Raw genomic sequence first — 24437 nt, 5'->3', positions numbered from 1 at the left:
TTACCTGAGCATCGCAGCCGTACATGATCCCGGCCAACCTCGGCGTAGCGACGGCTCGTTATGGAAACGTGGGCACCTTGGTGGTATATAGAGCGTTACGAATACGGCAACCTCTTGCGACTGTGACTTGAATTTGCAACGTCCGCGATATGCATTGGTCGTTCCAGCCAGGACAAAGCACATGAACTACCTCGCCCTCATAGATTAAATAATGCCGTGGACTGCGAACAACTACAAGCACGACAAACGCCAGAAAAAATACCTCGTGTAAGAGGCACAGTTTCCCCCTTGCGCAGCAAACGCCATAACTATATTAGTCACAAAGGCCACATACGAGCGCCACTGACCGGCCGCCCACGTCATGGAACTGCATGAACTCATGAACGCATAGCACAGTTGGGGTCGTGCGGGGAACCCGGGACGTACGTGCCCAAACCCCTTGGTCAATAAAGTTTTTCCTCTCCTCCCAGGTAGTCCTTCGATACGATAAGCGCCATCCCTGAACTGGTCACTGAGACGGCCTATACCTCACCAACGCAAAAGGTGACTTCAGTTCCGACATGTCGCCGCTCTATCGATACAGTCTGTCGGCGACTGACCCGTCTAGCAAACAGGACTCCCAAAATTGTCTTGGACCCGGGCTACCACCTTCATTCGTGTTACAACGACAACATCACCGCACGCTCGCCGCTCTTAACGTACAGTCTGTCACGCGCACGTTGCACGACCTCAAAAAGATGCTACAACCAGACAGACAGACAGACAGACAGACAGACAGACAGACAGACCGACAGATAGATAGATCGATATAGATAGATAGATAGTAGATAATAGATAGATAGATGATAATAGATATATAGATAGATAGATAGATGCATAGATAGATAGATAGATAGATAGATAGATGTTTCGCGTGTCAATGCGCGATGTGATTATGACACATTTTAGTGACTCTCCGGTCAGTTTCGACTACATGGGGTTCATGAAGTGCACTCAAATCTAAGTGCACGGGCGGGTGTTGTTGCATTTCGCCTTCATCGATGCGGCCCGACCTGTCAAATTGTGCCGACGGTGTCCTCTTTTGTAAGTACAGGTGCCAGTTTACGTGTACAGCGGCATCTGATAAAGAGAGAATGAGGATAAAGAAAGGCAGGGACCACGCCGAGCGCGGTAGGCTACTCCCACTGGGGAAGGGGGTATGGGAATAATATTTGAGGGAGGAGGAGAGGAGAAAGAATGACTGTTGCCGTCGACGTAACGGCAGTTTCGCGCATGACATCACAGACGATGAGTCAGTCCCGTCGCTGAAATTAGAGCAGCGCATTCGGTGATTTAGGCAACTGTATGTGCGGTCCCATGCCCCGGAATCTTGACGGTGAAGCATGGTGTATGGTGCTAATGTTCTCAAGCAACAGATTTCTGAAGGCTGCGAGAACTGGCGTGATGATGGTGTCCAATAGTTACAACACGCTTAGACTATCGATGTCTGCATCTTGCTCACAGCACACGAATAGCACTCATTAGGGCGCTACCATGCTCACAACTTGTTCGTTTTCGTCCGTCAATTTATGAGGTACCGATGAGGTTCCCTTACTTCGGACTCTGTGTTCATCATGTGCATGTAGCTTTGCAGTTCATGCCAGCGTCAACTCCATTGCTGTAAAAGCATTGTTCTTATACCGGCTGCGTTTGGGTTGTGTGGCAGGAACGAAGCTTCAGCTCCATTGTTAGCACACAGAAGCGTCTTTATCCTTAGACCCGACAACGCTTGCCTTGAGTGGAAGAGTCGAGGTAGTTTTGCACGTGGTTCGCGTGGAAGGGTTTTGGGGCTTTGGTGCATCGCCGGCGACAGACCGTAGTCGCGTAATAGATGTGCCCGCTTCTCGGTGTGACGAGTCATCACAACATTTTTTTTTTCAGTATTGCTATACCCCTTCGAATATCTAGGTATCCTTCGAAGAGACATCATGAGGCCCCGTTGCAATTTATAGAGTACATATTGCGTCATGGTACATTATGCTTCAGTACTATAAGTTAGCTGATTCGCTTAATGCGCATCAAAAAGTATCATATCTCACCTTCTGGTAGAGATAAAGGGCACATGATCGACAGCACCGTTGCTATTGTTTTGACTATGGACATTGCGCTACAATGAATAAATATCCTTCAAAGCAGAACATCCAAGTACTTGATAAGCTGCTCTTACAATGTGCCCAGGTACCGGGACTCACATCTAACGCGGTCGTGGTCGATTTTTATTTGATAATTCTCGCGGGGTAATCGAACACTGAAGTACAGAAACCACACACACAAAAAAGGGGAGTAAGACACTTCCTCTAAAATGGAGAGGGGCAGGAAAGACATAGAATCGGAAAGAACAAAGAGAAAATAACAATGAAATAAGCATTTAGTTAATCGAAACCATTTACTTATTATCCAGGTCAAAGCGGTACGATGTTCGTGCATAATAGCGCAAGAAACACCTGCAGAGAACGAACATCGAACTTGCACGCCGGACATGCAATGGGCACATGCTGCTCACTGGATTTACGTCGTCCTTTTATTCGGCCGGAAATGCAGCTGTATTGTTGAAAGAAACGTGCGGTGTCGAAGCGACCAATGTTGGAAAAAAGTAAAAAAAAAGAGCATGAAACTATTACAGCGATGAAAAATTCGAGCGAGCGTTTCCCCACTTTTAGTTGTAAGTATCATTCGGGACTGATTGGAGCGCACTGTAAGTTGATCGTGAGACCAATTTCAGACCACTTAAACTCTTTGTTATAACTTTCATTTATGCAGTTCTTCTTGCTGGGTAAACTGCGTAAGAATAGTTACAAAAAGTTCTGTACAAAACTTATAGTAGTTTTTCTTTTATAAAAATCATGTTGTCGTCAAGGTGAAAAAAGTAATGTAGATCAAACGATAATAATTTTTGGAGTTTTAAGCTCCCAAACCACGATATGATTATGAGGGACGTCGTAGTGGGGGCTTTAGTAATTTTTACCATCTGGGTGTCTTTAGCGTGCACCTAACCTAAGCTCCGGTCCTCTAGCATTTCGCCTCCATCGAAATGCGGTCGCCGCGGCCGGGATTCCCTCCCGCGGCCGTCAGGGCAGCAGTCGAGCACCCTAACCACTGGACCACCGTGCCGGATGTTGATCAAACGAATCTATAGTTTTCCTGTCCTAATCATCTTAAAAACATTAGTTTTTTCTGCAGCATGAATATTACTAATACGACTAATCCGTCAACACTCGGTAGTGTGGCAAGGTGTCATGGTTGCCTAGCGGTACACATCACTATGACCATGTTTCAGCGACGAAGAATGTCTCCATCTGGGCCTGATTTTGTACTAGGCTTATGCGCAATACGCTTGATGTGCTGCGAGTGGATCTTGTGACTCCATTATAGCGCTCAATTACACGAAAACAAATGCAGCTTCCAATGTTTCCTTGATAACGAAGCAACCTCTAAATGGACCACAGCGTTATTTCACTGCTGCTGTTCTGACTTCTTCAATATTTTTAAATGCGAAGCATTTCTTAGCGAACAAAATGCACTTTGAGCGTATCTATCTATCTATCTATCTATCTATCTATCTATCTATCTATCTATCTATCTATCTATCTATCTATCTATCTATCTATCTATCTATCTATCTATCTATCTATCTATCTATCTATCTATCTATCTATCTATCTATCTATCTATCTATCTATCTATCTATCTATCTATCTATCTATCTATCTATCTATCCACTTACACCTGGGCGCTCATGGTCGCCTGCTTTACTGAGTTGTACCAAAAGTGGCATATAGGGGGTATGATGTATGAACCTGACTGACAGGTCATGACATGAATAGCACGACATGCCTGTCGCGTACGTCATGAAACCCTTTCTCACAGTGACGTGTGGCGCATACCCGCACACCACTGCCCGTGTATTGCGGGTGTGCGTCACAGGTGATTGATTCACTGCTTACGTCAACCGAGAAACGGCGAGAATAGACACTGCAAATCGTAACGCGATAGCGTCAAAGAGCCCGTGTCAAAAATCTGGTACTGCCGTCGGCGGCATTGTCGCTGAGCGAAAAATTCCGATGGACGCAAATAATAAGGACCACGATCCGAGCCGCAATCGAAACCAGGCTTTGTGCGTGGCAGTCAAGTATTCTACCGCATAGTGCTTGAAATCGCTTATGAAAAAGACCCTATACAGGCGTGATGTCACGGCAACGACAATTGTGGTTGCACTGTCCGCTATCAGCTTTCATAAAAATGTAATAAGCAATACATATGCACTCTTATGAGTCAGCAAGCTATAGCCAAGCGTTGCACAACACCGAAGGAATACGCTAACGATCGCTATTTCTGACATGCACATCACCACAACATAGCACGCAATTCCTTTCGAGAAAACTGACGTCTTTGCTGTAAAGTGAGTGCTGACGTTACGCTGGACGGTTAGCTACCATTTCGGTGCCAATGGAGTCAACGTGCCCGTAAGCCCAAAACCTGCACACTGCTAAATTTACACTAAGACATTGATCGAACTCGCAACGCTAGGACCAAAGCAAAAATAAATAAATACATAAATATATTGTTACATAAATATATATAAATACATAAATATATAAATACATAAATATATAAATAAATAAACAAACAAACAAACAAACAAACAAATAAATAAATAAATAAATAAACAAATAAATAAATAAATATGGCAGCATAAGCCGCTACTCGCTGGCTGCTTTGCAATGAATTGATTCACACAATGCATGGGATCTGCCGGATTTTCTTTTTTTTTTTTTAAGCTGGAGTTTCTAAAAGTTGGGTGTGAAATTGTTACGCCCGCATACGTGACACTCGTACGCCTGTTGACTTCTTTGTTTTCTAATGTGGGTTGGAGATCTTGCCAGCCAGAAACGTCACAACGGGCGTGGTCTAACACACGTTATAAATATGTAAGCTCCATAATAGGGGGAAAATGCTTCTTTATAAGGCTCATCATATATTTGAATGCTCGCCCATCTAACGTTGTTGGTTCTCTCCTGCGGAAATATCAAACCCAAATTTTACCGTATGATTTGTGATGGGATCAGCCCAATAGCAGTTATTGTCGCCGATGTCGCCCGCCGCCGCTGCCAGTGTTTGTCGCAGCTATCACCGGGGATGAGAGAAAACTGGCCCGCTTACACCTGGGATATGCAACAGGGTACCACATGTGTGACACAGCCTTTCTGCCACCAAGCTACGCCAGCATTTGCAATCCTACCTGAAAAGAAACTCTTAATTGAAAGGCGCCCTGTCATGAGAGGAGTCACACGTCCGGCTACCTAGCCGCATACGCTACGTCCCAGTTGCGTAATATAGCACCAGATTTGAGGCCATGTGAGCTTCCTCACTGGTGGCCCGCCCCCTCATTACAATGTGTTCAGCCGCGATTCATCAACATCGTCATCGTCGACTTCATATTGCGCGAGGAGTCTTCCGTGCAGTTGCGCAGTTGCACACACTGTTTTGCAGTAGCTTAGTATCGCACCAGGTATCGCGCAATGCCGATTTTGTTGCAGGTGAGTACTGGCCAGTCTACCCGTTACAAAGTGTTCAGCCGCGCTTCATCGTCACCATGACCCTGGCTAGCGAATTCGCTTTCGTATGCTTGGCAGCAGTCCCCAGACAGCCATGACATTCGTTTGCCAAGAACAGACCATTCGTTGTGCCACATTGCACGTTCTCTGCAACGTCATTTTGATCCCTAAGCTCACCTGACTGTATTTTGATAGATCAATGCACATTAAATGTCAACCTTCCATGTTCAGTACTTGCGGTACGCGACGTTGAACAGTTTACCACCGGTTGCTAGGAGATCGCTCCGCCGCCTTATGCTGTTATTGTGTGGCGTGTTCCGCAAAGGTCTAGTGTTATTTCCTTTTGCTTCAACAAAGAAGAAAAAAACTTAGCATCTGGAACGGCCTAAAAGATATTAGCCGGAACTTCCCTTAGCATGTGTACATCGCAAATGAACGGTCAACTTAAATAAAACTTATTGACTTAAGAAACGTAGAGATAAGGAATGTGCAATCACATAGGTGTAATAATGACCAAAGAACCTTGTATGAAGTCGAATATCAAAGAGAGAACATAATGTCTAGGAAGGCACGGGAGAGTCAAGGGTCATCTCTGCTGTTGTACGTTCCATCCTCCGTCGTGTCGCGAAGAATAGTCCGCTTCCGCTTCGAGTTTTTGATGCACGATCCTAAGTTCATGATAACCTGCGAGGAGAGAGGTGTTCGTACATGTGCTAAAAATAATAATTGCTAGGGTTTTGTGTGCTCAAACCACGATATGATTCTGAGGCATGCCGTAGTGGGCAACTCTAAATTAATTTTTTCCGCCTGGAGTTCTTTAACATGCGCCCAAACCTAAGTACATGAATTTTGGTTGCAGCGCGAATTTGGCACAGGGACACAAGAAGGAAGACGACACACGCAGCGCTGCGTGTGTCGTCTTCCTTCTCGTGTCCCTGTGCCAAGTTCGCGCTGCAACCAAAATTCGTCATGACTTACCAAGAAGCCCACTTCGCAACTCTAAGTACACGGGTGTTCTGGCATTCTGCTCCCATCGAAATGTGTTCGCCGCAGCAAGAAATCGAGCCCGCACGCTTGATAGCAGCGTCACATCATGCATGTTAAGCTACCACAGAGGGCTTCAGGAGCGTAGCCAGAGATTTTTTTCTGCAGGCAGGGGGGGTCCGACTCCACTTTATGTAGGTTCGTGTGTTTGTGTGCGCGTATATATACATATACAAAATGTAGACATATCGGGGGGGGGGGGGGGGGAGTTGAACTCCTTTTATCTACGACATTGGTGGGCTTGCATGTGTTAACAGACTATAATTACAATATATAGCGAACTTGTGGTGTGAAACGACCTATGCAATACTTTGTAGAGAAAATTTTGAACACTGTGTTATAACTTCATTAAAAACGAAAAATCGTCCTACACTTTACAGACTAAGGAGTGTCAATGGCAAATAGAGATAAATATTCCATACACCGTCGTGCCACGTACAGTGTGTTTGCTGCCACGCAACATGGTACAGACATGCAGTTTGGTACTACTGCAGTTTTTATTCGCAGTTATGATTTCGCAAAATGTTGTGAAATCAATTTATATCGCACATGCTAGCTTTCGTAAATCAAAGAACATCTATAAGTCGAACAATACAACATAAAAACCGTAAAATTTATGTAAGCTTGAACATGAATTCACCTATATAGGTGTGTCTACAGCCTAAAACTTTTTTCTTTCGAAAAATAACTACAATTAAGCATTGTTGTGAGCCATGGAATCTGAGGGCCATACAGCATGGCAAAAGGATATTACGGAAATATTAGATAACTACAGATAACTTCGGCGGCATCTTTTCAGTGCCTCGCATTTGCTTTACTCGCCACTGGTGCGTTAATGATCTCGGTGAAGCAGCTTTTGGAGGTATTGAGCGCGAAATACAGAGAACTTATTTCATGTCCCAAAATCTACAACTTGAAGTATTAACACAATGTATTATCAGTTATGATATACATGACAGTCAACTAATCATAAAGAATGGTTATGCCATCTTTCAACTTCTACTCTAAAAATCTGTTATACTAAATATTTCATGCACAACTAATTATCACTGTTTAGGTTTTTGACACATTACTGCATTTTCTTGTATTAAGCACCAATTAGGATCGCATAGAACCTTCCCGTTCAATATACATGCTGGTGACAGTGTATAACGTCATGAGAATGCGATACTTACACAAACGACCAAAGCCGCAAGCATGACGAGCGATGCATTCTCGTAGCGTATGTTTTCTGTAGCATACTTTGCTCAGCAGTGGTGCTACTGACGATCTGTTGACGAACAGTCAAGGCTCCATAGTGACGTTGCTTTGTAACCCACTGTCATATTTAGGAACAAGGGAAGCTTACCCGAGAGTAATCGCACCGAAGAGAAAACCACAAACAGTGGCGTAGGTCCACATATTGTTTGGAAATCCTCTTTCACTTTCGTGTCGAGTGTAGCCAAGAAAATAAAAGATAAACATTATTATTATTATCTCTGTAAGACCGAGCAAAATTTTTCCTATACATGGCCCACTTTCTAAAACTAAAAATTGCAACACCGCGTGAGGTGCAGAAACCCTCAGGGGACGATCAGTACAATAGGTCTCAGAAGAAAAAGAAGTAAAAGAAGATGATTGCTTTCGCCTTCGAGTGGCCTTAGAGTGATGCATAAGACACCATGTGACTTTTATATCGGTAGAATACTGCGCTTCGGAGAAAACACGAGAATTTTCTTGAGATAACAGTGACCCGCAAGTAGCCCATTGGAATGCCCATCGGAGTGATCGGAAACACTAGCAAAGGTTTTTACGCGCGACTGCACGACTGCAGAAAAAAAAAATAAACAAACGATGCGTAACACAGAGAATGAATGAAAATATGGACAAAATGAGTGATGAAATAAAGAGAAGACTTGATAAATGAAAGAGGCAATGACAGAACTACATCACATCTTAAAGACCAATATTAACGATTTCGGAGTCTCTATCACAAATGTTGGAACAAATAACTCCTACTTTTATGGCATCGCTGGCTATCATTGGAAAACACTTTCTTTTTCACTGAACGTTTCGAGCATGTAGCCAGAGGGCACCGCCCTGTTATATCATTTTAATAAGCGTTGTTTAGGAGACATACCAAGTTTAAACCTGTCTGCAAGGACAAACAGTGCAGTGTATCTTCGCTTAATTACTTTCCTGAATAGTGCGATGGGAACCACGCGATCTGGTTCTTTTTTGTGATTCTTCGTAATTTCTTTTTCAATGGGTTTTCTCATTGCCATTTTTGGGGCGTGTTGGTAAATGGAACCCGAAAACATATTGAGCGCTTACAAACAGGGACGTAGTGCATTGTGTTGTCGTCTCCCTTACGTCCCTGTTTGTAAGCGCTCAATATGTTTTCGGTTTTCTCACTTGAAAAAAATGCGCAGCTTGCACTAATGGCGCAAGGCTGGAACCATCAGCGGAGCGAGTGTTCGACCTAGCTAAGTTTTACTAATATTTCCAAGCCTTTGCTGAGAGGATACGTTTTTGCTAGTAGTACCAAGTGTGCCTAGACTTTGCTAGACATGTCACGTGACTACCTGTTACGTGATGTTGTAATTTTAGTCACATGACTAGCTGTTACGTGGTTCATGGCGGGGACTTGTCACGTGACTAGCTATTACGCGATGTTCTGTGATTTTAGTCGCGTGACTGAACGTTACGTGGTTTTAGTCACGTGACTGGGTGTTGCGTGATCTTACGTGATTTTTTGTCACCCGAGTAGTTACATGATGTTGCATGACTCTAGTCATGTGGCTAGTTACGTCATGTTACGTGATTTTAGTCACGTGGGTGTTACGTGGTTTTAGTCACGTGACTGGATGTTACGTGATTTTTGTCTCGTGACTCTAGTTATTACGTAATGCTTCGCACTCGTGGTGCCAAGCCTGGAGGGAGCGCGGAGCTGGGCGACCTTCTTTGTTTCTCTTTATTTTTCTGTTTCTTTCTTCCTCTCTTTCTTTCTTTTTCCGTCATCTCTCTGCTTTGTATATGTCTTTTTTTGTCTCTGATTTATTTCTATTTCTTTCTTTCTCACTCTATGTATTTCTTTTTCTTTCTCGCTCTTTCCACCTTTTTCCTTCTTGCCCCTCTTTCTTTCTGTCTCTCTATTCATTGCTTCCTTTTTGTTTCTCTATTTCTCTTTCTCTCTGTGCTATGCTTTACTCTCTCCCCTCCTCACCCTCACTTCCCTTGCCCGCCACCTTGCTATATTATATTATACTATAAAAGCCTATGCTATGCTCTGCTAGCGTGCCTGCAAAGCCGAGCGGTTAGGACGCTTGCTGTTGGATCGCGGGTACACGGGTTCGAGTCCCGCCGGCTCATCACAACTTTTTTTCGCCATAATTTTCTCTTTCTTTACATCGTTCTTTCTTTCTCTCTGTACTCGTTCTCTCCTCTCGCCCATCAGGGTTATTACAGGGCACGCCGGAGAAATCGGTGCACGTGTTTTGGGGGAGAAGCAGAAGTTGAAGAGGACGAAGCGAGCACGTACCGGTTGATGACGGTGACAATTACTGTTCGCACTACCCGGCGTGACGAAAAGCTTAAAGAGTTCCGCTCTTAAAACGTTGAAGTTCGGACGGCATTGTTGCCAATACACACTTAAGGTGTTCCCCTATCTTTCTCTCTATCTTTACTCTTCTTTCGATCTCCCCCATCCCTTCCCCCTGTACAGGGTAGCATACCGGTTATGCCAAACTGGTTAACATCCCTGTCTTTCCTCTCTCCCGTTTTCCTTCCTTAAGTGCAGCGACAAGGGGACACACAAAAGAGCTTCTGTTTGACCCCTTGCTTGCTGCCATATCGCTAAAACTCGCTTATTAAATAATTGCTCCATTAAGCGGATGTAGCAAAAAGGAATACAAGCTATTCGCTCGTATAAGCAAAAGTGTAGTTATTATCATGACGCTGGTGTGACTTACATGGCTTTCTTTAACGCCAGGCTGAAACTGGCTACTATCACAGCAGCGCCACCGAAACCTATTGCGGCTTGGGTAAGATAAACAATCCAGAGGTACCTGTAGATATGTGTAGAAAAGAGGATGTATTGGCTAAATATGCAAACATTCAAAGAAAAACTACAAAAAGTGCCATGATAAAAACCGCAAAGCGAAGTATTTAGCTCAGGTGAACAGAAGAGACAAGTCCCTGCCTCCTTTTTTTTATTCGCACTCACTTAACGATAGCGTTCACGAAATGTGTTGCGCATAGAACTGTTAGTTACTGTAGCATTTAGTGAAGCAAGACGCTTTTGGCCGCCTGCCTCTGCACGCTGCCACCGAGGATTGCCGATCGTATGTGCTGCATCTGAGTTCCACGTCGCAATGTAGTGCCACCAGTTTGCGGATATTGGAAGCGCCTTATCGGTGTTCTCGGAGGGCACGGTTTTACACGCGCAACTTTCCCAACGTCTGAGAGATGGCGCCGCAAGGCCCAGGAAAGGGAAGAGGGGCTTTACCGGGAAGCTCGACAAAACGCCGCACGTTTTAATCGTTGTGAAATTTTGAAATTATTTTTACCACTGGGCTATCATTTGCGGCAATAATTTTTTTCTATTTCATCAGGATCAGTTGTACTCTGAAACTATGCATCTGCTTCAAAAATGACATTAAGAAGAGGCGATCGAGCACTTTTAATACTGACAGGCATGTCTGGTCAGAGTGACAGAACATGTTAGTTACTTCTAATAGCAATGTCAAACAGGAAAGAGCTCTAGTAAACATTAAGCTGCCGCACTCATAAAAGCCAAGCTAAACCATGCTAAAGTGATAGTGGTCGTACTGCAGATTTTTAAATATTGGTAGCACTTAAATTTGGCCTCCTATTCTCCATCTCCCTTGCTAACAATATGGGCTCACATATATTTCCTTTTCACAAAGAACTTCAAGGTATCTCTGACAAGTAAGTGCACACCGCACGGTCTGGTGAAGTTCAAACAGGAACTTACGGTGGTATTGGCAGGAATGGAGCGGGACCGACGAAGAGGAATGAGACGGCCATTATCAAAAATCCGATCAGTACCGAAACGTCTTCTTGTTCCTATAGGAAGACACGAGAATACTCTTCTTCACAGCCACCTCAAAAGCAGAAACAGTGAGGAAACCAACTAAGCAATCACATAGCAATGTAGATGCGCTGAGTGAAGCACAAACGAGAAACGTCCTGTCCTGTCCCTTGTTACGTTTCTCGTTTGTGCTTCACTCAGCGCATCTATATTGCTATGCCGTACCAACTAGCCCAAATGGAAGCTTTGCTAAGCAATCACAAATAAAAATCTTAAGAGAAAACCAGATGCTCTTGCAACATTCGCATAAAGGCACTTTCCTAGGGTGCAGCGAACTGCCATAATAATATACCACTGTTCGGTGGCTCATAATCTGAAAATCTTAAACTATTCAATCTTGAAGTCTTGCTTGGTCGTTTTTATTGTGCAACCACATTTCATAGACATAGCGTCCATGCACAAGCCCACGGATGTTGACATAAAGGCATAACCATTTGGTGTAGCGGAAAAATTGTTGCATTTAAGTCGAATGGCTAATCCATAAAGCCGCCGTGTTGATGCTACAGTTCGATAATTGCAGAGGCATGGACTGTTATTATTAGGGCAAATACAAACGTCAGTATGAATGATTATTTCGATGGTGTTTAAACTAATATGTCGCAGCGTGTACGTTGTACGTGACAATCATTCGTTCATTTCGAACTTCAGTGCATTCAGTCCTCAATCGTGCGAATGTTATGAAAACGTGTTTGTCCAGAATAACACAGCACAATTTATACAAAGTGAGGTAGGTAGTTTTCGTGATTTTTAACAGCAGCATGCTTTCTTGATAGAATAAAATAAGATAACAGCTCCTTCGGGCATTTGGAAAAATGTCTAGTCCTGTATTCTATTTTCAATCACATCATATCATTCACTATTCTCAGTTCAATAGTCTTAAAGGGACACTAAAGAGAAACAATGAATTGGTTTAGATTGATAAAGCGTGCTCGGAGAACTCTTGTGTAGTTTATTTCACCACCATTGGTTTATTATTAGAGGAGAAAACCAAGTTCAACGTTTCATTTTTAAATTTCACGCCGAACTTTGTAATTCGTGACGTAAGAGATTTCAAAGAGCATTTAACGTATTTTAGCGCCACTGGCTCGACAAAATTTCCACAAACTCGTTATGTAAAGTCTCTGGCCCCCTCAGAGGACAATGTACTTTGATTTAACCGATTAGGAACTACGTAGGCCCAAGCAGGCTCCGTCAAAAATATGTGACGTCACGGCAAATGGTGCGGGAATTCCAAGGTGGCGTCGCCACCTGTATTTTCTTTTTGCGCGTTTTCTCGCTTATTAAGCGTCTTCTCGCAGCAAGCGTGGTGTTTTTGGTATCGTGGAAGACTGCTTTAATAATGCGAGAAAAATCGTTTTGCTCTTTAGTGTCTCTTTAATGCCAAGGTGCTCTTATTTCTTCCGATTTGAACTTAACCTTGCTGCAAACAGAACGACCCTTACCAGCTTGTACGTAAATAGGTATCCCCAGAAGAGAGATCCGAGCGAGTAAGAGATGTAGAGAGCAGAGAACACCGCCACAACTTCTATATCAGGAAGCCGGAACTGTCAAAACATAGAGCACGTAAAATTTACCTTGAAAGCTGATGGGAGCAAACACAGAAAAAGTACGAAAGGCTGATACTAGCAAATAGTTCTGTTAGCAGAAATGAGGCACGGGTACGGCACAGAGAAAGAGCATACAGCGTTTTCTAGGGCTAGCCGCTAGTGTAATGAAACGGTTTACAATTAAGATCTCTTTTCTTCTGTTATTATATTTTAACATTATGAAACCGTTAAGCGCACAAAGACGGGAACAAGAAGACGACACACAGAGCGCTCGGACGACACACAACTAGCTCGGACCCAGCCTCTTATTCAGTATATTTTAACGACTGCGTGAGCGACAGGCAATGTAAGCAACAGCCAACCACTTTTCCATTGCACGTTTCCTTTTTCCGGCTGCACCTAGCTTGCAGTGTCATTAGTTTAACCCTATGTTTAGTTGTGCTAGTTTCCCGGAATACAGTTGTAACCAAGAATTAAACGAAGGCAAGCTGTTTCCCATCACATGTACACTGCAATGAAAACTGTCAAGCAGATAAATTACAATTGCTCCTTTGTAGTTCATCTTCATTATTATTATTATTATTATTATTATTATTATTATTATTATTATTATTGTTATTATTATTATTATTATTATTATTATTATTATTATTATTACTACTACTACTACTACTACTACTACTACTACTACTACTACTACTAGATTAATTTCATTGCACTCTTTCTCAGAAAGCATTCAATGAAACTCAAGCGTCAGGTGCTTATCCAGAGAGGATATCTTCGCAGAGTTGAACGCGTTGCTGCTCTTCTAAAAGACATGTGGGCTTGGAGACAGCATTTAAGTAGTGTTCATTTCTCCTTTCCTTCCTTTTTCTTTGCTTTTTTCTTATTTTTGGCAATGCTTCATTTCATTATCCCTTATACCCTTTCCCTTTTTCCTGAGAAGAGGGTAGCGAGCCGGTATAAGAAATGGCCAACCTTATTTCCTTCCTTCAGCCTCGCAGCTGACCTAACTATCAATACAGCCAACATTTCGAACGAAGAAATTATCATACGTAGATCATAGCGTCAACGATTGTTATATACTATATGACAACGCCTTACCTCCCCTTCCTTGAGATGAAATTCTAATGTTCCGTCATGAAATCCAAGGGCTGATATAGAGATTCCGACATTTGCGATGCTGATAATCATTGGAGCATTCAATGCGAGGCGGACGGCATTTTGGTCCGGTTGGTCTCTCGCAACTTGGATTGCTTGAAAGAAATAGGACCAAAGTTTATTGCAGTGCCTGCGCGTACGTAGAATGGAAACGGTCCTGCATATGCAACTGCAAAACTCTGAGGAGGAAAGCCGTGTTAACAAAGCCAGGAGGAAAAGGCTCTTCCTGAGGAATTATTGTACCCACGGGAAATCAAGGAAGCAGACTCACATTTGGCCGGAGACCGTAGCAGTATAAACGGTGCACCAAGGAACATGATACCACCGGAAATAAAGAACGGTATAGCGTCTGGCCACCACTGAAATAGGAGAGCTTCCGTCAAGTCGTAGTTAAAACCGAAAGCTATTCGTACCTCAATGAGAGCAGTTCCAACGGCAACGCCAACTGTGTTAGATATTCCGTATACACACTCCAGAGATGACTGAAAAAAAAAATACCATGAGGCTAACGTGAAGCAGCGACGCATGCTTTCTTTCATAATGACTTTGCGAAGCGTTCGAACAAGACAGAAGTTAAGGGAAGATGGTGGCTCGAAGTGATGAGAAATAGTTGAACAGCGAATGTCGCTAGAGCCAACGTTTCGGCAAGTGAACTTGCCTTCGTGAAGGCAGTAACTGCCTTCTTTAGCAGCATGTATGTGTTCGTTTTGCTTTCTTTGTCTCTGTAGAGTTAGCGTAATAGATGAAAGGTGGAAGTGTTATTGAGGGTGACAGCCGCTCTTTTCCTACCAAGAGTTAAATAAACCTGTAATTTATCAAGTGTACTACAAAATAGTAGTAGACGTGGAAAGAAACACTTCTGTAGCACACAGTTGCGTTGATCAAAGAAGCATTGATGAATCTCGGAAATTGAAATGTGACGTTGAAATGTACTGTAAGGATATAAAGGTGGTGACTAGACTCACTAACAATTATTATACCACAGCTCCGTTGGCTCCTAAAGGTGGCGGCTGCATAAAGTGTCACAACAAAAGATGCATAGAGGAAACCGAAGACCAGCCCGATTGTCACAGTGGCGCCCACAAATGAGCTGCCGTCGACGATCCAATACGTGGAGCTACAAGAAATGGAGAGAAGAACATTGTGGTTATCAGAATTACCAAGTAAATGTTAATGCATGGACAACAAACTCTTAGATTATAGAATATAAACCCATTCAGAATTGTTGAGAAAGTGAGCAGCGAAAGAGAAAAATGTAAAAAAAGAGGAGACAGAAGGTTATTCAGAATTCGCCTGGCTTGCTAGACTGCAATGGTGGAGGTGGAAGTGGGAAGAATAAGTGACGGACTGAAAGGAAATAAATTGTTTGGGTGTAGTTACGTTCTCAAAATAAAACTTCATTGCGTTGTTCACAGTTCCGAAATTAGGCTGCATTCAAGAGATCAGTATAGCATTACTACACAAAATTAGGCGCCAGTTTTCGTAACTCATGTCTGTAAGCAATTGGAGAAACAGGCCTTACCCGTACAATGATACGCATACAATCATTCCAATGAATGCAACAATCAGGGTCGCATGAGGTTTAAGGCGCTGAATCTGCAAAACACACAAATTTTAAAAAGTTAAACACGCACTTCATAAACGTACCTCCGAATACAGCTAGATACTATAACTTACGATTGCCATATTACAAAGGCTTCCAAGTAACATAGACGCTCTAGTGCTTGCATAAATGACGTTGAACTGCCATTGTTCTGCTCGCTTTTCTGCCGCCTGAAAGTAATGCCAAGATGTATATATATGGCGATGCCATACCACAAAATAGTAAATCAGAGCATCGTTTCTCACGAGTATTAACTCGAGGCAAGCGAAGATGGCAAGAGAGAGGAAAGACAGAGAGGTTAACCAGGAAGAAATCCGGTTGGCTACCCTGTAATGGGGAAGGGGAAAGGTGGTGTGAAAGAATGAAAGAGGAGAAGGCAGTCTGTAACTACACTACAAACTCATGACAATGACACTGTATAAAAGCAACAAACCAACATTGTCTGAGACCATCCATATATAACTTGTCGCTCAGTCCGGTCTCTCGAACAAACCGCAGCCACGCCCGCATAGCCGCTCGCGCTGAAGGCCGGGTGGTAGTGATGCAGAACTATCGATGGTACTATCGATGCTATCGATAGCTGAGTCACTATCGAACTGCCGATGGTGAGAAAGAACTATTGATAGTATACAATCAACCGCGTGAACTCATTGAAGCATAAACTTGGTTCGCCGAGTGCGTCGTATATATTTAATTGAGCAGGAAGAACCGGCTGAAGGGCAAGAAATTTGACATGTTTATGTTGTTTTACTGAATGCTTGGCTGACATAAGATAATTAGGTTAATACTTACCAGCTGTAGCGGTAAGGAAGCCGTTACATGTGGCGGAACTGCGCGGCTTCAAATTTTTATTGCCTTTTATGATTTGAAATGAAAAGAAAATATCAAGAACTAAGTTAGTTAATTGTAAGGTGCAAATTGTTGCTATTGAATACGAATTTATTGATCGACATATTCCGCTATTTTTACTCCGGAAATAATTTACCTCTCCAGTCAAAAATTGCTCATAAATTAAGTGAACTGAGTATTGCCGATAGTACTGATAGCAAGCAATCGCAAATTTGGCAATATCGCCGGCAAGCAAGAGCATCAGTATTCACACCACTATCGGTAGTACGCTCTTAGAAAAAAAAGACAGGCATATTCACTAACAAAATACTAATAGTAAGAAGCAGGTTGGTGGAATTCGCTACCGTGTCAGTAAATGAAATGTACTAACTCGAATGGTTAGTATGTTACCTAATTGTTAGTAACCGCACCAGCAACTTAGTTACCGTACCAACTATAGCGGACTACAATTAGCCAAATACAGGTTTACGCCTGTTTCGTTTATAGGGTGTTTTTTAGACAATACAGATTTTTTATAAAAGTCCTATGACTGTAAGGCTCTTGTCGTTTGCGCACACGCACTCCACGTCGAGGCGGAAAATCTTTGCCGCAGTTAAAATAAAACTGGTACCGCTAATTAACGAAAACTCGTTAATTACCTTCTTAATTATTGACTTCAGGGCAGGTGCTTATATTAGAAAGTTGTAACGCGCACGAATTTACGGCACACTTATTTTTTACAAATCACAAAAGTTGCACGTAGTTCGAGATATTCTTCATCGAATGTCAAGGGCGAAATAGAAACTGATCGCGCAAAGCGCGCACGAAGCGTGACCGTTCAGCTCCGTCAGACCGGAACTACCCGTCACATGGGAGCAAAGAAAAGGGAATGAAAGCGCGTCGCGGCCGTAGGAGTTCGTGAGCTGCAAGTCATCTCCCTTGTGCCCGCGCTGCCTTATTTTCGCGCGTAGTGTTCGGTGCTTATCCGTTTCTCTCGAACTGTGCACAAGAAAACCGCGATATCAACTTTTTCTTTGTCTTGTAACCGTTAAACTCAGGGGCTGCCACTTCGGCGCTTCTTCTTGCATGCACGCAAAATAGTTATTCGCGCCTCTTTATAGTTTAAGAAATAATCACATAAACACTACCCCCATCGCACACAAACATTAGGCTGTCTCCTTGTGTATTTCAGAATGATTGCCGATTTTTCTGGCCAGATTCTGCTTGTGCGCGCCTTCATTCGAATTTCGTCACTTCCCTGTCGCGTGTCGTCCCGGTGTTCCGCCGCACTTTGTGCGCGACGGGCGCGATCAGTTTCGATTTCACCCTTGAAATTGGATGATGAATATCATGAACTACGTGCAACCTTCGTGATTTTTACAAAAATGGGTGTGCCATAAATTGGCACGCACTACAACTTTCTAATATAAACACCTGCCCTCAAGATTACAAAGTTAATTAACGAGTTTTCGTTATTAGTAGCAACACTGTCATTTTAACTGCGGCAAAGTTTTTCCGCCTCGACAAAGAGTTCATGTGCGAAAACGATAAGAGGTTTACTGTCATAGGATTTTTATTAAAAAATCTGCATTGTCTAAAAAAAACATCCTGTATGTGCGTGTGCAGAGCCATATCAAGTTGATTGTACCGCGAAAGCATGTATAAGGTGAAGTAAAGAAAAATAGCACGGCTTGTTGCACCAATTAACAACCACTAATTTATTTTTTAATTACCGCGGTATGTATATATGCATCATAACAGAGTAGATTGAGGCATGCATGGATTATAAGCGAGAACGCACATAAGCACACACAGAATATCAAGGCTACGCACGCGTCATCTACTCTAATAGCAGCTTCACGGCCATTTATGTACCTACTTTGGAATAGCACAGACTATGCCGGTTAGCAGTCTTAGAATTTAGAGAGATAAACGATCATTTTTCACCCAATGTACTATACTGTTTGTACATATGTATGCCATCACGTATCACGATACTGTTATTCCAACATAATCTAGAAAATTGAAGTTTGGCCTAAATTTCCCAAAAGACTGTCACAATTACGGCATAATAAACTACGGCATCTACGAAGCATCAGGCAACACAGGTATTTCAGCAGTATAGTTAAAGGGGTGGTGCCACCAAATTTGTTGCTTGCACGTTCTTTGCTGTAAGCGTTTCCTATAGCTCCAGGAAGCATGATGCACGCACCAACATTCATGTATTCTCGCTAAATAATCTAATATCGCCTTTTGATGTGGACAACTGTCGGTTGCGGTTTCTGGGCGCCCAGGTTAGGCAGTGACGTAGAAGTGTAGGAGGTTTGGTGACGTGAACACACAAGGCTGTGACGCACTTAGCCAGGAAGCGACCGAAACTCGGCGAGTGATGTAGCAACCGATGCTTTGCCAGTACTATGGTGAACTAGAATATATTCTAGTTCACTACAGCCGGTACGTACGTAGTGGAGGTGGCGGAGGTCCGGAGGTCACTCACGTCACTACAGCAGGTCTGGTGTGACGCCACTACATCTTTCGTTGCTCCTCCTATAGATCTACGTCAGAGTTGGCGCGCTAGCGATGGGTTTCGATCGGGAGGATGGGCATTTAGGCACACTTTGTAAGTGAATTAAAATATATTCTAAACGTTTGCTGTGTCCCGACACTTCGTGTGGAGTGTCCTTGCATACAGAGGAAACCGACAACAGGCTTTTTATAGCCTCGAAATTTGATGGCACCACCCCTTTAAGGACACTAAGAAAGGCTCCCCGGTTTTAGAAACGGCAAAATTTACCAGCTTTACTAGCTGGTACAGGGATGTTGCGAGGTTTTAAAAGACTCTCGGAACTAGTAAATGCATGCATGCACTAACTGTTTATTAACTTGTTTCTAAGAGTGTATTATCGCTAGTAATATTGCCGATTGTACTATCGATTGCACAATCGATAGTTTGTCCGTAGTACTACTATCGATAGTTTGCAAACCGGTCACTCGCGCAAAATTAACCTCCCTGCGTTTCCTTTTCATCTATTTCTCTCTCTCTCTCTCTCTTGTTTACACCGTCGATACTTTCAAATAAACTATCGATGCTATCGATAGTCAATTTACCGATAGTTCTGCAGCAATACCGGGTAGGCCAGTGTCTGATGGACAACCGGGAAGATGTCAAACTTTCTTCAGATACATAAAGGCAACACCTTGCTGCTTAAGCTTTGAAAGCTAATTGGAATTAGAGGTCATTGAGGAAAAAGGATACACAAAGCGTTTTTTTCGTAAAACCGTTTCTTGATCGGACATTGACCATCGAGTACCCATAGCATTACTGGAACCAGTGACGAAGAGATCAATGACGTCATAACACATCCCGAAGCAGTAACATTCAAACTACAAATATGGCATCATTACCATATTAAGCATGAACGATTTGATTCTTAAACGGCTCGAAACCTTCGGCTATATACCAGCTATCAGTGATACCTTGAGATGGCATTTTGTTTCATTTCATTCTAACACTACCAAGTAACTTCTAGCGTAGCTCATAGCATATACATAAGCGCTCGAGAGGTAATTTGATGTTTTTACGAAAGGTCGGGGGAATACATCGTAGCAGTGTGCTTTAGAAACAGTTCTTTATCATCACCTGATCATGAAGGCAAGAGAAAAGGGTTATTTAATGTGTCGGAGCATGCCTGAAGCTGAAAAAGTGGACCATTTAACTCCGAAAAAATAGTCTCCAGTGACGGATATAGCAAAACGCTTAATACTTGGTCACTTACCCTATTTATTCGAATCTAAGCCGATGTTTTCTTTTTTTCGAAGAAACGATGTGCGAAAGTGGGGGCTCGGCTTAGATTCGAGTATAGATTCGAGTGCAATGATTATGTTTTTTTTTTTTTCTGGCCTTGCGAATTTCGGGAGTCGGCTTAGAATTGGGACCGGCCTCGATTCGAGTAAATACGGTATTTGTCAGTTGGGGTACAACACTCCAGGTTCTTTAGTCCGGTATGTGTAGCTACATAATTAAGACTCGTTTTGGTACTCAATATACTTAGCTCATACATAGTTTCATGCTATAGACGAAATGCTCCATTCTAGGATTTTCGTTTTGTTAGCAACGTAATTCGCTGGGCGAATTGGCATATGTTCATAAAGAGAAAGGACGAGCCCGACATGGTCCGAAAGCATCTGTAATGTCTTCTGTCACTTAGATGTAATATCGTGCTCGTCTTCTCATGTCAGGAAAATTTCTATTTCAATAACTACCAACCCAGTCGCCGTAGATTTTTTTCGTTAAGTGAAAAGCAATTTCTCGTGCACAATATTAAAAGTACGGGTCGTATACCTACCAGATGAGGTATGTACGGAGAGATGAGAGCGAGCGAAAAGCAAGCGGTTCCATACACGGCCAGAATGGGGAACATTCTCAGCGCTCTGCTGTGGGCCGGTGGTTTCGTGTGCTCCCGCTCCAGTGTTCTCAGCTCTGTCATTTTATCGGGAAGAACCGACTCTTTCGGCAGAGCGATGCTGTCTTCGTCATTCGCACTGAGGGGATTCACAGCGGTCGTCTCAATTGTTCGGGATCGAGAGCGTCGAAGGCTGCGCATATTGAGACACTGGCAGTAAAAAGAAGAAACATAATTCGACGTAGAACACGTTTTCGTGAATGTGGAAATCTTCACAAGCATAATATCCACAAGAATCCTATTTTCGGCAGGCTAATGTACACCTAAGCCCTGAAAAAATGGCGTTATGCCGGAACACAGATAAAACGACAGAGTTTGTTACCAGACGTAATATGTATGTGCGGCACCCAGCACCTTCATCAGAAATCTCACGTTAGATTGCGGTAGCACTGGACAGAATCTGGTATCTAGCGTGACGGATGCATAATATTCGCGAACCCACACTGCAGACTGCAGAGAATGACACAGGACCTGTGTCGCCGTTGTCGTTCCGTGCAGGCCGTAGTGTATAGTGTATGTTCGCTAGTATTATGAATTCATCAAGTAAATACCAACTAGCCCTGCTAAATGCATTAACGTCGTATACAGCGGTGCGTCAGAGTTTTACGCTGACAAGAACATCGGCCGTACGACCTCATCGTCTTCGTCAGCGAGACCAGTCCACTTCTCTAGTTCACGGTACTACGGCACACCCAGACGGAGCTACTGGTGACGTAAGTAGGTGCGAGCTCTTATACAAGAGAGAGGAGGAAATGAACTTATTTCGCGCTAGACGCCCTTGTAGATCTCCACAAAGCACCACCGCTCCAGTGTTGCTGACTATACAGGCTAAAAAGTGTATCTATGCTGTTCTGTATCACTGCATTTCTTAATGATATCATGCATGGAGATGTTGGCGCACAAAAAAGGCGCCGGCTACACCTCAGATCTTGTATTGGCAGAGTATGATAATTTACTGGCAGGAATGGCGTTTCGTATAGGACGTCCATAAAAGTTTCTAACTAATCGTGACAAAGCATGATATAATGAAATATTGTGTCCAGGCCCTTAATCAGTACGTGTCATTGTTTCGAATCGTGTGCACTGCAGAACCATGAGCAGAACAGGGTACCTCCAGAGGCCAAGGTCTGTACAAGCGAAACGTTAAACAGAGGTGTGTTATTGTGCAACTTTAGAAAAACCGCTTTGATGAAAAGTCTCAGTGGACCATTCTTGAGTCATCTGAATATGTCAGCCCTTGGATAACTACAGCAAATGTTCCGATTTTCAACGCCAATGCGAGTCCAGAGTCAGGGTCAGTACACACAAAAACGTTTTACGCTAAAAATGTTTGTAACTGGATATTTCAGCCAAGCGTAATGCTGAAATTAGCGAAGCCGGCCGGCCAACGGCAAATGAACTTGCAAATCACAACTTTTGTGACTTAGGCCCCTGGACCGCAGGAGAAGCCAATAAATGATGTAGTACCATTTGCAAGCAAACAAGTTTCTGTATCCGAACACAAAAGAGCGACCTAAATGCAGGCAGTAAAATCGCAAACTGCACTCACCGAAGACGATACTGAGAAACCCAAGCAACTGTATGAGCGACGCACTTTGTGAATCTGCGTCAGGTTCAGAATCTGACGCATAGCTTTTTCCCGAAGGAGCAGTGTCCTTGACGTGTGGCATAATTTGGAACGACCATTATTTACGAACCGGATGTGACGCGACAGAGCACGAACACAATGCGCTTGCAAGCACGGAATGCACGGACCGGGAGACTTGAGAGAGGCAGAGCACGAAAGCTTCCGGTAATTTTTAGTTGCAAGCAAATGAAGTCATACGCAGAAAAAATGAAAACTGTACCGTGACGTTTCCCTGTCTTTAGTAGGCCTGGGACATGTGGAAAATCTTTTCTCTTGCCTACGCACTAAAGTACGGGGAGATCTGCTATGCTACTAAATTCAAAGAATGCAAAGTCACCGTTTAAAACAAAGACGAAAGGGAATGGTATTAAGCATTACCTCATTGTCCCACGGTCTCCTCCGTCATATAAACGGTGCCCCAGCTAACTCTAACCAGAGTATAAAAGTATACCGACACACTCTATGACGACGAGACCAAATGCGTGCTTATCGCTTGTACTGCCACAAGCAACACGGGCGTCATCGCACAGCAAACACCATCGTCGCCGCCCTGTCGCCTTTTAAGAGAGCACACTCAGCCAAATGCTACGGTCGTTTGCACGTGCAACGTTAAGGAACACTGCAATCACGGCGCGCAAACAGGCATGTCACGTGGTATGTGTTTCGCCGGTGTCTGTAGTACGCAGAAAAACACTAATACGTAATAAATAGAAAGATAGAACCTGTCTAACCGGGCGTTTCGCGAACAGTTCTACAACTTTCTCGTTGTAATGTTTCGCCCAGCTTCGTTTGTTCCGAATTTAGTTAACTAATCTTGCTAATTAAGCAATTACGCAACACACAATAATAGTGTGGCGTACTACATGGAAGAGTAAGGGACATGCACTGGGTCGCGTCGTCATAGAATTCGTCGGCATATTTTTTAAACAGTAGCTTGAGTTAGCTGGGGCACCCTGTATGATTTGGTTACGAATAAACTTACAGGCATCACTATTATATTCAGTAGCACTGATAATTGGGCGAGTTGGTAAGTCCGGCGCTTGTCTTCGTGTCATCTTCTTCGCCTGTGTTACGTGTCCTTTTGTTGCGCCGTTTCATAATGATGATTACTATGATACTTTGCATTTAGCTGAGCTTATAATGCAGCTGAGCAGAACTATCCTGGCTTCACGACAGTCGTGGTATTGTCTCATTTGAGACTAAAATTGCGACTGCAAAATGCATGCAGAGCTTGGAGAAACGTTAGTCTATAGCTTTTGCAGTTTTCAGATCCAGCGCAATAAACGAATGTAAAGTGTTGGTGCGCGTTAAATATTTGATGCTACTAGCACGCCTTGTTTTCTATTTTTAGTGCGATGTGTTTATTATGCGTAATGATGCCTTTCCCTGTTTAGTTTGACTTTTGCTACTTTAATTTCTATGTATTCGTCACCGCACGAGTCCTATAGAGAGCAGGCTACCAGCGTTATAAGGAAGCG

General features: G+C 43.2%; 1 protein-coding gene across 1 annotated transcript in view; it reads right to left on the bottom strand.

Moving 5' to 3' along the window:
- The window catches only part of LOC119395535 (uncharacterized), a 96292-nt gene that overhangs the window by 23552 nt on the left and 48303 nt on the right, over positions 1 to 24437 (bottom strand). Inside the window, exons 2-9 of the mRNA XM_049417289.1 lie at positions 21216 to 21482; positions 16116 to 16211; positions 15961 to 16034; positions 15408 to 15555; positions 14852 to 14920; positions 14710 to 14797; positions 14382 to 14533; positions 13173 to 13274 (exon numbers count right to left, since the gene is read on the bottom strand). Of these exons, the coding sequence (XP_049273246.1) occupies positions 13173 to 13274; positions 14382 to 14533; positions 14710 to 14797; positions 14852 to 14920; positions 15408 to 15555; positions 15961 to 16034; positions 16116 to 16211; positions 21216 to 21473 (987 nt within the window). The 5' untranslated portion in view covers positions 21474 to 21482. The remainder of the gene's footprint in view (positions 1 to 13172; positions 13275 to 14381; positions 14534 to 14709; positions 14798 to 14851; positions 14921 to 15407; positions 15556 to 15960; positions 16035 to 16115; positions 16212 to 21215; positions 21483 to 24437) is intronic.

Source organism: Rhipicephalus sanguineus, chromosome 6 (assembly GCF_013339695.2).
Source record: "Rhipicephalus sanguineus isolate Rsan-2018 chromosome 6, BIME_Rsan_1.4, whole genome shotgun sequence".
Classification (NCBI taxonomy): Eukaryota; Metazoa; Arthropoda; class Arachnida; order Ixodida; family Ixodidae; genus Rhipicephalus; species Rhipicephalus sanguineus.
The sequence above is the reverse complement of the archived record's forward strand: the minus strand, read 5'-3'. Positions and strand labels throughout refer to the sequence as shown.